This window comes from Zootoca vivipara, chromosome 15 (assembly GCF_965207765.1).
Source record: "Zootoca vivipara chromosome 15, rZooViv2.hap1.1, whole genome shotgun sequence".
Lineage (NCBI taxonomy): Eukaryota > Metazoa > Chordata > Lepidosauria > Squamata > Lacertidae > Zootoca > Zootoca vivipara.
This window is the reverse complement of record NC_142598.1, coordinates 22,814,628-22,826,999: the sequence shown is the minus strand read 5'-3', so window position 1 is coordinate 22,826,999 and position 12,372 is coordinate 22,814,628. Positions and strand designations below refer to the sequence as shown.

General features: G+C 50.0%; 1 protein-coding gene across 1 annotated transcript in view; it reads right to left on the bottom strand.

Moving 5' to 3' along the window:
* Positions 1–5,110, bottom strand: part of PIGG (phosphatidylinositol glycan anchor biosynthesis class G (EMM blood group)) — a 49,783-nt gene extending 44,673 nt beyond the window's left edge. The window contains exons 1-2 of the mRNA XM_035097127.3: positions 4,861–5,110; positions 3,233–3,438 (exon numbers count right to left, since the gene is read on the bottom strand). Coding sequence (XP_034953018.3) covers positions 3,233–3,438; positions 4,861–5,014 — 360 coding nt within the window. The 5' untranslated portion in view covers positions 5,015–5,110. The remainder of the gene's footprint in view (positions 1–3,232; positions 3,439–4,860) is intronic.
* Between the last annotated feature and the right edge of the window lie 7,262 nt (positions 5,111–12,372).

Below are 12,372 nucleotides of genomic sequence, written 5' to 3'. Positions count from 1 at the left end.
CCTCCTTATGCGATGATACAGTGGAAGGGAGGACCAAAGGCAAGACTCTCCCTGGGACTGGCACAGCCCCTTCTGCCTCTGTAAGACTCCCTGAATCTTTCCTCCCACCTCCTTTCCCCTTGTCTCTGGGTGCCCAGTCTCTTCCCCTTGGCTCTCCTTGGCACCTGCCTCATGGGTTCCACAAAACCCCACATATCACTGCCCCCTTCCACCGGATCATCATCCAGCTCCCCTGCCCGCAAATCCCTCCCCTCTCCTCAGACTTCTGCCCATCCCCAATATTGAACTTGGAAAGATTCCAGCTGTACAGCAAAAACAAGACAAGGAAAAGACACGACAAGCACCGAGTGCCGTTTCACAACACACAAAATTAAAAAGTTGATCAACTGCGCTGTAGCTGTTGTGCATCATTTACAGAATCCATTCACCAAAATTAAAAGAAACCGATACTTGAGACAAATTGTGATGACGGCCACTTTCCGAAGCAGACAATCAATCCTCACAGGCATCTATTTTGGGACAGAGATTGCAATGTCTTTTTTGGGAAACTTCGCAGTAAGTTTTAAGGGCACAAGATGAATTAATTGCAACGGCTCATTAAGTTCTAACTACACGGTTCTTGATGTTGTCAGAGTATTTAATTAGAAACTCATTTAATATTAGTACTGAGGAATTATTATCCTGATGCACAAAATAGTATAGTTGTACCTTGGAAGTCGAACAGAATCCATTCCGGAAGTCTGTTTGACTTCCAAATCACAGCTTCTGATCTTTTTGGATGCAAACACTAGAGATGTGAAGGTCTGTAAAAAAATGAAGAGGGGGAAAACTGGGGGGGGGGGTCCCCACATGGGCTTTCACATCTCCAGCCAACACCTGATAAAGGAGCCCTTGCCTCCTTACTCTCATTTAAGATACAGCAATAAACGTATTAGTTATTGATGCCCCTCAACAATCATACCACCACAATGACATGTAGATATTGGAGATCTGAGCCTTTAAAGCAAAACAGCCCACCATTAACTTCCAGCAGAAATATTCTTAATGCATAGGACCAGATCAATTCTTTAAAGTACTGGGTTGTTCTAAGACAGCACTAAATTATGCACCCCCTACATCTGTTCTAGGAGTTCCCCCAACACTCCAGAACAGATTAGGAGAGGGCACAGGGCACATACATGGGAGGATGGGGTGATGTCCCACATTGCAAGCAGAAATCCTTGGTCTAATGGGACGTGTTGGTTGCTTGCAACCCATCAAAGCATATTTCCATCCTTAATGTCAGCAGCTTTTGTTGATTAGCCTAAGCAAGCTCATGGACCTCTTACATGCAACCAATTGCAGCGTAGAAACACAATTTAGCACCTTTCCTACACTGCATCCATTTTTTAAAAAAAAAAAAATCTGCAACAGCTAATAGTAATATGTTGCTTCCTAAAATGTACTGGCACACACATTAATTCTTAAACAGAGTATTCAAAGGTTATGTCAGTCTTCATTTGTTCATATTTGTGATATAAATGTGTTTTATATAACTTGTTTATACTCTTCTGTTTTGTGGAATTTGGATGTCCCGATCCCAATTTGTTTGTAGGTCCTTTGTTGGGCTGTAACTACATACAGCAGTCCAAAAAAGCCACAAAATATATCACATAATTCAGATTAAATAATCTGTTTCCCTTTTTTTAAAAAAAATGTAAGTTTCAAGTCCTCATAGTCGTGAACATGTGTATGTTTGCAAGTCTTTGGGGAAATGTAGATATAATCTCAGAAAACAAAGGAGTTGCTAAGCACATTTCCCTGGAGCAAAGAATATAAATAAAATTATACCCTGATCTCATGAACACTTAGCAGAAGTCATTACTGGTTCCGCTCAAGAAACATTTTTTCAAAAACTCTTATAAACCATCCACCCTCAATGTGACAACAGGAGATTTTTCACGGTCTGCCCTTCAGTATAACAACAAAGCCAATGGCCAGGATCAAAAGGGGGAACATAAATGTATGAGGACCACAAACACATGCAAAGTTTTGCTAGTTTTCCTCTCAATAGTTGCTGCTATTGAAGAGTCAAGCCTCTGCTCTGTTCAAAAGCAGGGTGCCTCTTAAGCAGTGGATGGTGGCGCCTGCCCTGTGGAACGCCCTCCCATCAGATGTCAAAAAGGGAAACAGCTACCAGATTTTTAGAAGACATCTGAAGGCAGCCCTGTTTAGGGAGGCTTTTAATGTTTAAGAAATTAGTGTATTTTAATGTCTCTGTTGTAAGCCGCCCAGAGTGGCTGGGGAAACCCAGCCAGATGGGCGGGGTATAAATAATAAATTATTATTATTATTATTATTATTATTATTATTATTATTATTATTATTATGTTCTAAGGGGAAGAAACAGCTAGCAAGACTCTGTCCTGCACAAAGATACCCGACGCTTGAAATTCTGTCCTACACCTACAGTGCTTGCTAACCTGGAAGTCCTCTCAAAAAAAGTACAAGCAGTTCTGAAACAGTATTAGAAACTCATATATGTGAGCTAATCACCAAATGGCACCATAAACCCAGGTTACGGTTGCAACAATGGAATATCTAGGAGCCATTTTTAATGAAATGTATTAATATTTTTATTATTATTAATTTCATTTCTATACAGCTTTATATTTTAAAGAAAAAAAATCTTAAATGACTTTATACCACATTAAAACATTAAATGAAACAACCCAGATTAAAAGAAATTCAAGCTTCAAAGAAAGATTTCAGATCCTTCTCTAAGTGACATTCTGCTTTCCCCATACTTATTTACTTGCTTAACTTATAAAGCTGTCCCATAGCAGAAGTACTCTAGGAAGCCAGGGTGGTGCAGTGGTTAGAGTGTCAGACTGGGACCAGTGAGATCAGGGTTCAAATCCCCACAAAGCCATGAAGCTCACTGGGTGACCTTGGGCCAGTCACAGCCTCTTGAACCTACCTCACAGGGTTGTTGTAGGGATTAACTGAGGAGGTGGTAAACCAGGTACTCCTTGGAGAAAAAGGTGGGATATAAATGTAATAAATAAGCTCTTCTGCTTACCTGCTTTAGAAAGCTGGAGAGGCGCGCCAGATGGAGATGTCAGTCGTCAACATGGCATCCAGAGATCTACACATGGCCGCCAATCAGACCCGCACTGGTTGCAAAACACGCCTGACACCCGGCTAATCTCTAACATTGTTCTGAAGCACACGTCCAAATATCAGAACTTACCTTAATTCGAGGCATGGTGACTGTAGGTGCGTTGGCTTCCGCTACAAAACTATGAGATGTTCCCCTTTCCACCAACTGGGTTGTGTAGGGCATGAACCTTTTGCCTTTCGAGCCAAACACAAAGTCATCTCGCAAGGCATCAATCAGTACTATGACAGTTTTTTTAAAGACAGGGGGTGGCACCTTCGTCCAGTTGGAAGAGAATCCTAAAATATATTTAAGGCATGTATGAGTCACCAAGTCAAGTCAAGGGTTGGTTTTCATTGTAAATACTATCCCCAGTTGTCTGCCTTGCTGCAGAAAGTGGGCAACTTGCCAGCTCACTCCCTACTCACTTGCCCTCCCTCTCTCCTGGGCCACGTGATGGGTGGTGGTTGTGGGAAAACAAAGGAAACTGCCTTATAGTGGGTCAGACCACTGGGTGCATCCAACTCAGTACTGCCTACACTGACTGGAAGTGGCACTCCTGGGTTTCAGAAAAGGCTTAATCCCAGGGCTCCTTGGAGGTTGCTCCTGGGACATTCTGCATGCAAGGCTCTTTCCATGGGTGTAGACAGGGTTTATGTTGGGAAGGGGGCAGGACACTCACCTTGTTGAGATTCATTCCCTGTCCTGCAGTCATAGGATTATTGTTTATTGTATGACTGTATGTGTTTTCAGGTATGCTAACACACCTGTCATCACCTTCTCTCTGGCTCTGTCTAGCAGATTCAGAATGAAATGTCTCAACAACAGTTGAACACAGGTCTAAAACTGAAGGCTTGATTTACATGTTTTATGTGTTTTCATCTTATGCTGTTCTACTGTAACTGTGAGCATGAGTAAATGTACCCTCTACTTTGGCAGTTTGCCGAACACGAGTGGAGCTATGGTCTAAACCACTGAGCCTCTAGGGCTTGTCAATTGGAAGGTTGGTGGTTTAAATCCCCACGACGAAGTGAGCTTCCATTGCTCTGTCCCAGCTCCTGCCAACCTAGCAGTTCGAAATCACGCCAGTGCAAGAAGATAAATAGGTACCGCTGTGGTGGGAAAGTAAATAGCATTTCCATGCGCTCTAGTTTCCGTCACAGTGTCCCGTTACACCAGAAGCGGTTTAGTCATGCTGGCCAGATGACCCTCAGCCTGAAAGCAAGATGAGCACCGCAACCCCATAGTCGCCTTTGACCGGACATAACTGTCCAGGGGTCCTTTCCCTTTCCCTTTTTACTTCAGCAGTTACACTATTGCCTATCTTGCATGTTACATTTATGTATGGAGGTGCTTTAATCTTATACCAGCCCGTAACCGTAATAAGGACTTGGATTTGATTGGACAACAGTTGTTGTAAATCCCTTTCTTTTGACCACAAGCGCTCAGGAAAACCTGTCGAAATCTTTTTACTTATTTCTATTTGTAAGCTATTTTCATTTATTTACTTGATTTAGGGGTGGGGCAGCTACCCCGCCCACGCCCATGGCTCTTTCCCATGGAAAGGGGTGTGGAGGGATGAACTCATGGCTTGGGCGATGAGAAAGAGGCCGACCCTCGTTGTTTTCAAACGTGCAACCCCCCACCCCCAAGACCTGGAAGAGACGCTCCCCACACCTTTCCCGCCCCCCACACCGCCAGGAAGGAGGCAATGCGTTTACCTGTGGGAGGCGGCTCCGCCGGCGGCCCGGCAAGCGCCCCACTCCTAGGCAGCGACCTCACCGGCACCGGGAAGAAGCCCCTGAGGAATAGCCCGACGCCCAGCGCCTGCACTAGCAGGCAGGCGGAGGCGAAGACCCCCGAGCGCAGCCGCATCCTCCGGCTCCAGCGCGGACAGGTAGAGCCGGAAGACAGGTGAGTTCGCGACGCGCGCCTGCGCACACCTCCGCCGCTTCCGACAGGCCACAACAATCGGGGAAGCCCGGAGGGAACTCTCGGTAGCTATTGGCTGCCGGCTGACCAATGGCTGGCCTGGCCTCTATGCAAGAAACCTCCTATAAGGAAGGCGTTGAGGCAAGAGCCAATCCCGAGAGGGGGTGGGGAAGACTACATTTCCCAGAAAACCACTGCGACGGAGCTTTGACGTGCTTTAAAGTGCGTTTTACCACATACTGTATAATCCAGTGCGGGCCAACCTCTCAGGCAAAGTGGGCCGCGAGGGGCCACAGACGGAATTAAATTTCGGCACCGCAAATTAAAGTGTTTGCAATACAATTAGTATTAGTTAACCTACACAATATGCGTAATTGAATAGATGAATTTAAATACGCAAATAACAGCATCAATAGCTTTATTGATTTAAATTAAATGAATACACAAGCAGATTTGTAAACAGCCTGACTTTGCTCCCTCTTGTGCTGTATACGGTATTATAGGACCCCTGAAACTTCTTAACACTTGAGAGACTGAGGAGGGGAACAGATAACAGTATATTTGTTATTAAATATGCTGGTTGAGAACCGTAACAATAAATAACTAACTTTGTTATTAAATAAGTCATCCAGAATGGTCCACAGATTCTGCTCTGACTCCCAGGAAGTGTAAGTAAGGAGAAATGCAATTCTCAGCAGTTTAAGACCAGGAAGTCAGACCAAACAGAAAACAAATACAAGGAAGCAGAGAAAATCATGTTTTTCTTATGCATTAACTTGATTGGAGATAGATGGAGCTTGTGCTTTCAATGGCCCATTGCTAGCATAAAACAAAACATGACAAGACTGACAGAAAATGAGTCAGCAGCCGAATGGTCTACCCCCAAAAAACCACATTTTAAAAGGGCATAGGATGTCAATAAAATCAACCAAAGGCATGGTTAAAAAAAGAACATTTTTGCCTGGTGCCTAAAGGTGTATAATTAAGGCGCCAGGCGAACTTGCCTGGGGAGAGCATTCCACAAACAGAGAGCCACTGCAGTGAAGGCCCATTCTCGTGTTGCTCCCCTCCGGCCCTCTCGAGGAGAAGGCACATGAAGGAGGGCCTCAGAAGATGCTCTCAGGATCCAGGTAGGTTCATATGGAAAGAGGTGGTCCTTGAGATATTGCAGTCCTGAGCCATTTAAGGCTTTATAGGTCAAATTGGAAACTAATTGGTAGCAGGTGCAGTTGGACCATGATAGGTGTAATATGCTCAAACCGTCCTGCTCCAGTGAGCAATCAGGCCGCTGAATTCTGCACCAGCTGAAGTTTCCGAACCATCTTCAAAGGCAGCCCTACATATAATGCACTGCAGCAATCTAACCTTGAGGCTGCCAGAGCATAGACAATAGTAGTTAGGCTATCCCTGTCCAGACAGGGGTGTAGCTGGGCCACCAACCGAAGCTGATGGAAGGCACTCCAGGCCACTGAGGCGACCTGAGCCTTGAGCAACAGCAAAGGATCTAGTAGCGAACCTGCTCCTTCAGAGAAAGTGTAACCCTATCAAGAGCAGGCGATCTCCAACCCATCCGGTCTAGGGAACCACCCACTAGCAGTGCCTCAGTCTTATCTGGATTGAGTTTCAGTTTGTTGGCTCTTATCCAGTCCATTACCGAGGCAAGACACTGGTCCAGCACTTATACTGCCTCACCTGCAAATGTAAAGGAAAAATAGAGCTGAGTGCCATCAGCATACTGCTGACAATGTACTCCAAAACCTCTGGATAACCCCATCCAGCGGTTTCATGTAGATGTTAAACAATGTAGGGGATAGGATTGAGCCCTGCGGAACCTCACATTGAAGGTTCCATGGGGCTGAAAAGCATTCCCCAAGCAATACCCTCTAGGAACGACCATCCAAGTAGGACTGGAACCACCACAAAGTGGTGCCACCCACTCCTAGTTCGGATAATCGCTCCAGAAGGATACCATGGTCGATGGTATTGAAAGCCACTGAGAGGTCGAGAAGAATTAACAGGGACTTGTCTCTCTCTCAACACAGGTCATCGTACAGAGTAACCAAAGCAGTTTCTTTGCCAAAACCAGGCCTAAACACCGATTGAAATGGATCCAGATACAGTTTCTTCCAAAAGCACCTGGATCTGGTCTGCAACCACTCACTCCAGGACCTTGCTCAAGAAAGGGAGATTAACAACTGGCCAGAATTGGTTAGATTTTCCGAATTCAGGGAAGGTTTCTTAAGGAGTGGTTTTACCACTACCTCCTTCAAACAGGCAGGGACCACCCTGAAATATACTCAGAGTCAAGAGTGAATTTCATGCTCTTTATTCAGCTCATAGTCATCAAGGAGGAGAAGAGAAGACGAATGGCTCTTTTCCCCAAACCATCTGCTTATATACATTATTTACACAATGGGCCTTGCGTGATTGGCTACTTCAGGGCTACACCTGTGGGCCAATTATATTATGGATTGACTTCTGCCTGCAGCCTGATTGGCTGCTCCTACAGGCCAATCAGGTAGCAGATTCACTTCTGCCAGCCGCCTGATTGGCTGCTCCAGCAGGCCAATCAGGTTGCGGATTCACTTCCACCTGGAGTTGGATTGGGTAGCTCCCGCTGATTGTGAATCCTATTGTTCTAGGATTCAGCTCAGTACATAACACCCCTCCCCTCTAAGTTCCAGTCCTGCCCGGGAAGTTGCATTCGTAGTCCCCAAGGTCTGCTGGCCGCCTCCGTGTGCGTTGTGGCCTGGGGTGTTCCTTGGTCAGGGGTTCTGGTTCTGGCTCGTGTTCCGAGGCTGCTGGCTGTGCCAGGGCTGTCTGGTCTGGCGCCACTGAACCACTAGGTTGTAGCTCTGGTTCCGGTGTCCTTCCAGCCTCGGGGCGCCCCTCTGTGCCTACTGCTTCTGCTTCCCCTGCCCACCCCTCTCGCTCTACAGGCCTCACTGCCCTGCTGTCCCCTTGGGACCCCTCTGTCCCGCTCTCCTCCCGGGTTCCTCCTGGGAATCGTTGCCGTAGCTGGTCGCAGTGGCGGCACCAACATTGCCCCCCTTCCGTTAGTACCTCGTACGACACGGGACCGGTCACCTTGGTGACTGTGGCGGGTACCCATGCTGGGCCTGCCCCAAAATTCTTTGCATACACTGGGTCCTGGGCCACAAATGTCCGGGGGTTCCTGCCTTTCCCCACCACTACCTCATCCTGAGCTCTGTCGGGGTGAAGTCGGTCCAGTCTAGTTGCAAGGCGCCGGCCCATTAGTAATTCAGCTGGGCTCCGGCCCGTCGTTGTGCTTGGGGTGCTGTGCTGTGCTAGAAGAAATGCGGCAAGGCGGTATTCCCAGTCCCCTTGTGTCATGCGGCGGAGGCTGTCCTTGGTGGTCCGCACCATGCGCTCCGCTTGGCCATTGGTGGCAGGGTGGAATGGTGCTGAGCGGATGTGGCGGATGGCGTTCTGCGCTGTGAAGGTCTGGAACTCCTCTGACGTGAATGCGGTTCCATTGTCCGAGACGAGGGTGTCAGGGAGCCCGTGGGTCGCAAACAGCTTACGTAGTACCCGGATGGCTGCCGCCGTAGAAGTGGATGGTACCAGTGCGACCTCCAGCCATTTGGTGTAGGAATCCACCACTATGAAGAATGTTTTTCCCTGGAAGTGGCCAGCGAAGTCCACGTGCAAGCGTGACCATGGATGTCGGGCGGACTCCCAGGGCTGGACTGGGGCCCTTGGGGGATCCGGGCGGGATTCTTGGCAGGTCTGGCAGTGTTGGACCCAGGCCTCTATCTCTCTGTCAATCCCCGGCCACCACACATAACTCCTGGCAAGGGCCTTCATCCTCACTACCCCTGGGTGTGTCTCGTGTAGGGCTGTGAGGACCCTTTTGCGGAGGGGCTGGGGAACAACGACCCTGCTTCCCCATAACAGGCACCCCTTGTGGGCCGACAGTTCATGTTTGCGGTTTGTGTAGCCAGCGAATTCTGGCCCGGGGCTGCTGCTGGGCCATCCTCGCCACACCCAGTCCAGGACCCGGGAGATGACCCTATCTTTTGTGGAATGGTGCGCAACTTCTTGTGCCTGAATGGGTCGGTCGGGAAGCAGCTCCAGGGTCATAACCTCTTGCGCAGGCGCTGGGTCGGGGCCTGTTTCTGGTAGTGGTAGCCTGCTGAGGGCGTCTGCGTGGCCCATCGCCTTCCCAGGGCGGTGGATTAGTGCATACTGGTAGCCGGCAAGGAAAATTGACCACCTGAGGACACGTGGAGACAACACTTGGGGGGTCTGCTTCTCAGGGGCAAACAGGCCAAGCAACGGCTTGTGGTCAGTCACTATGGTAAAGGGCCGCCCGTACAAGAAATCATGGAATTTTTTTACGCCCTTCACGATTGCCAGACCCTCCTTGTCAATCTGTGAGTAGTTTCGTTCGGCTGCAGCAAGCGTCTGGGAGAAGTATGCCACCGGCACCTCTCTTCCATCCGGGAGTTGGTGTCCCAGGACAGCGCCGATGCCATAGGGAGAGGCGTCGCATGCCAGCACCACTGGCAGCCTCTCGTCGAAGTGTGCTAAGACCGAGTTCGAGACAAGCAAGTCTTTGACTGCCTGGAATGCGGCCCTTTGTCGCTGGCCCCACACCCAAGGGGCCCTTTTATCTAGGAGTCTGTGTAGGGGCTCCGCTACCGCTGCCTTATGGGGAAGGAAGGCATGGTAAAAGTTCAATAGTCCCAAGAATGACTGAAGTTCGGGCTTGCTCTTGGGCGCTGGGGCCTCACAAATGGCCCGTACCTTGTCACCGGTTGGATGGACCCCTTCTGCGTCCACCTTAAATCCCAGAAAGTCCACCTGCGGCACTCCCAGTAAACACTTTTCCCGCTTCACCTTGAGGCCCGCCGTCTGGAAACGGTGCAGGACGGAGCGGAGGCGGTCCTCAAATTCCTCTGGTGTGGGCCCGGCGATCAGTACATCATCGAAGAAGGGGGTGACGCCCGGAATCCCTTTAAGGAGAGAGTCCATTAGATTCTGGAATATGCCTGGTGCCACGCTAACGCCAAATTGCAGCCGCTTAACTCTGAATGCCCCTCTGTGCGTCACAATCGTCTGAGCCTCTGCTGTGGCTTCGTCCACAGGCAACTGTTGATACGCTTGGGCCAAGTCCAGTTTGCCAAAGATTTTTTGACCCAGCCAGGGTGGCGAGGACATGGCTGACCACTGGCACTGGGTATGCATGGGCCGTGAGAGCCTTGTTTATGGTGCATTTGTAGTCTGCACAGATGCGGACCGAACCGTTAGGCTTGACGGGTGTGACAATTGGAGTTTCCCAGGGGGCGTTGGGCACCGGCTCCAGCACTCCTTGCTCCACGAGCCGGTCCAATTCCTCGTCTATGCGGGGTTTCAGGGCGAACGGGACCCGGCGGGCCTTGTGCCTGATGGGTCGTACAGCGGGGTCCAGCTGTAGGGCAATGGGGGGTCCTGTATATCGTCCCAATGCCCCATCGAAAACCCCTGGAAACTCTTTGCATATGGCGTCCACGTCCACTTGTAAGCTAGTGCGGTTCACCCCGGTAACGGCTAGCCCCAGAGGTCCAAACCATGCCAGTCCCAGTAAGCTAACGTAGGGGCCCTTAACTACCAGCAAGTCCAATTGTTGCTTTCGCCCTCGATATTGCACCCTGAAGGTCCCCACCCCCATAGTAGGGACCTTACGTTTCTGGAAGTCCCGGAGGGTGAATGGGGCCGGCCTTAGTTTGGGACCCCCATTAGGGCACAGTTCCCTTAATGTTCGGGCCGAGATTATGGATAGAGTTGAACCCGTGTCCAGCTCCATGCGGCATGGGGCTCCCTCTATCTGTACCTCTATATAAATTTTCTCTGTGCTGGGATGGGGCAACTGGAATACCTGGTAGTCCGTGATCTCCGTCGAGTTGCCTTGGTGCATGGTGCCGTGTGACCTGGGGCTCCTGGGTCGGTCATCTGATGCTTGTCGACGGGTGAGTCGAGCCCGACACACCCGGGCGATGTGTCCCAATTTTCTGCACTGCCTGCACTCTGCGTTGCGGAAACGACAGGTCCTCCTCTCGTGGTTCTCCCCGCAGCTTGCACAGTTCCCTCCTTCTCGTCGAGGCTGCTGTGGTGTGTGTGCTGCTTGAGTGCGCCGCTGTACTCGGTGTACTTCCTCCCTGTCAGATTCGGATTCGTCGGTGAGGTCTTCGTGGTAGACCCTCGGTTGGGATGGCGGGGCCGGTCGTGCCTCTTGCGTTGACCTCTCGGCGGCTTCGGTTGCCAGGGCTTCCTCCAGAGCAATCTGGAACGTGAGGTCTTTTTTGGCGTAGAGGCGTCGTTGCAACATCTCGTCCCTCAGGCCACCGACGAGGCGGTCACGAAGCATGTTCTCCAATTCTGAGAAGTTGCATAACTGGGCGGCTTGGCGGAGGGAGGTCACAAACCCAGTTATGGTTTCCCCCGGGGCTTGCCGCTTTGCGTAGAAGGCATTTCGGCAAGCTACCACCGAGGGCTGTGGTGAGAAGTGCTCCTTCAGCCGTTCCATTATTGTTTTGTAAGAGACGGTAGCGACATCTCTAGGTGCAAGGAGAGCCCGGGCGATTTCAAACGTCTCCTCTCCACAGACGCTGAAGAATGTCGCCCTCTTCATGGCATCGTTGGTGACTTCTTTCGCTTGCAGGAGGAAGTTGAAACGGGCGGCGTACCCTTCCCAGTCTCCTGATGCTGGTTTGAATGGCGAGAAGCTGCTGTCGGTTGCCATTCTGGGTTCCTTGGGTCCTGGAGCTGAAGCCTGGATGCACGGTGCGATGCAGCGGTGCAGCAGGTGGCGGTGCTGCGGTGCAGTGCGTGGTGGCGGTCAGCTCAGCAGGATCCCATCCTCGTCGCCAGTGAAATATACTCAGAGTCAAGAGTGAATTTCATGCTCTTTATTCAGCTCATAGTCATCAAGGAGGAGAAGAGAAGACGAATGGCTCTTTTCCCCAAACCATCTGCTTATATACATTATTTACACAATGGGCCTTGCGTGATTGGCTACTTCAGGGCTACACCTGTGGGCCAATTATATTATGGATTGACTTCTGCCTGCAGCCTGATTGGCTGCTCCTACAGGCCAATCAGGTAGCAGATTCACTTCTGCCAGCCGCCTGATTGGCTGCTCCAGCAGGCCAATCAGGTTGCGGATTCACTTCCACCTGGAGTTGGATTGGGTAGCTCCCGCTGATTGTGAATCCTATTGTTCTAGGATTCAGCTCAGTACATAACACCCCCCCTCTCGTAAAGAGGCATTGACCACTTCCCTGGCCCAGCCAGCTGTT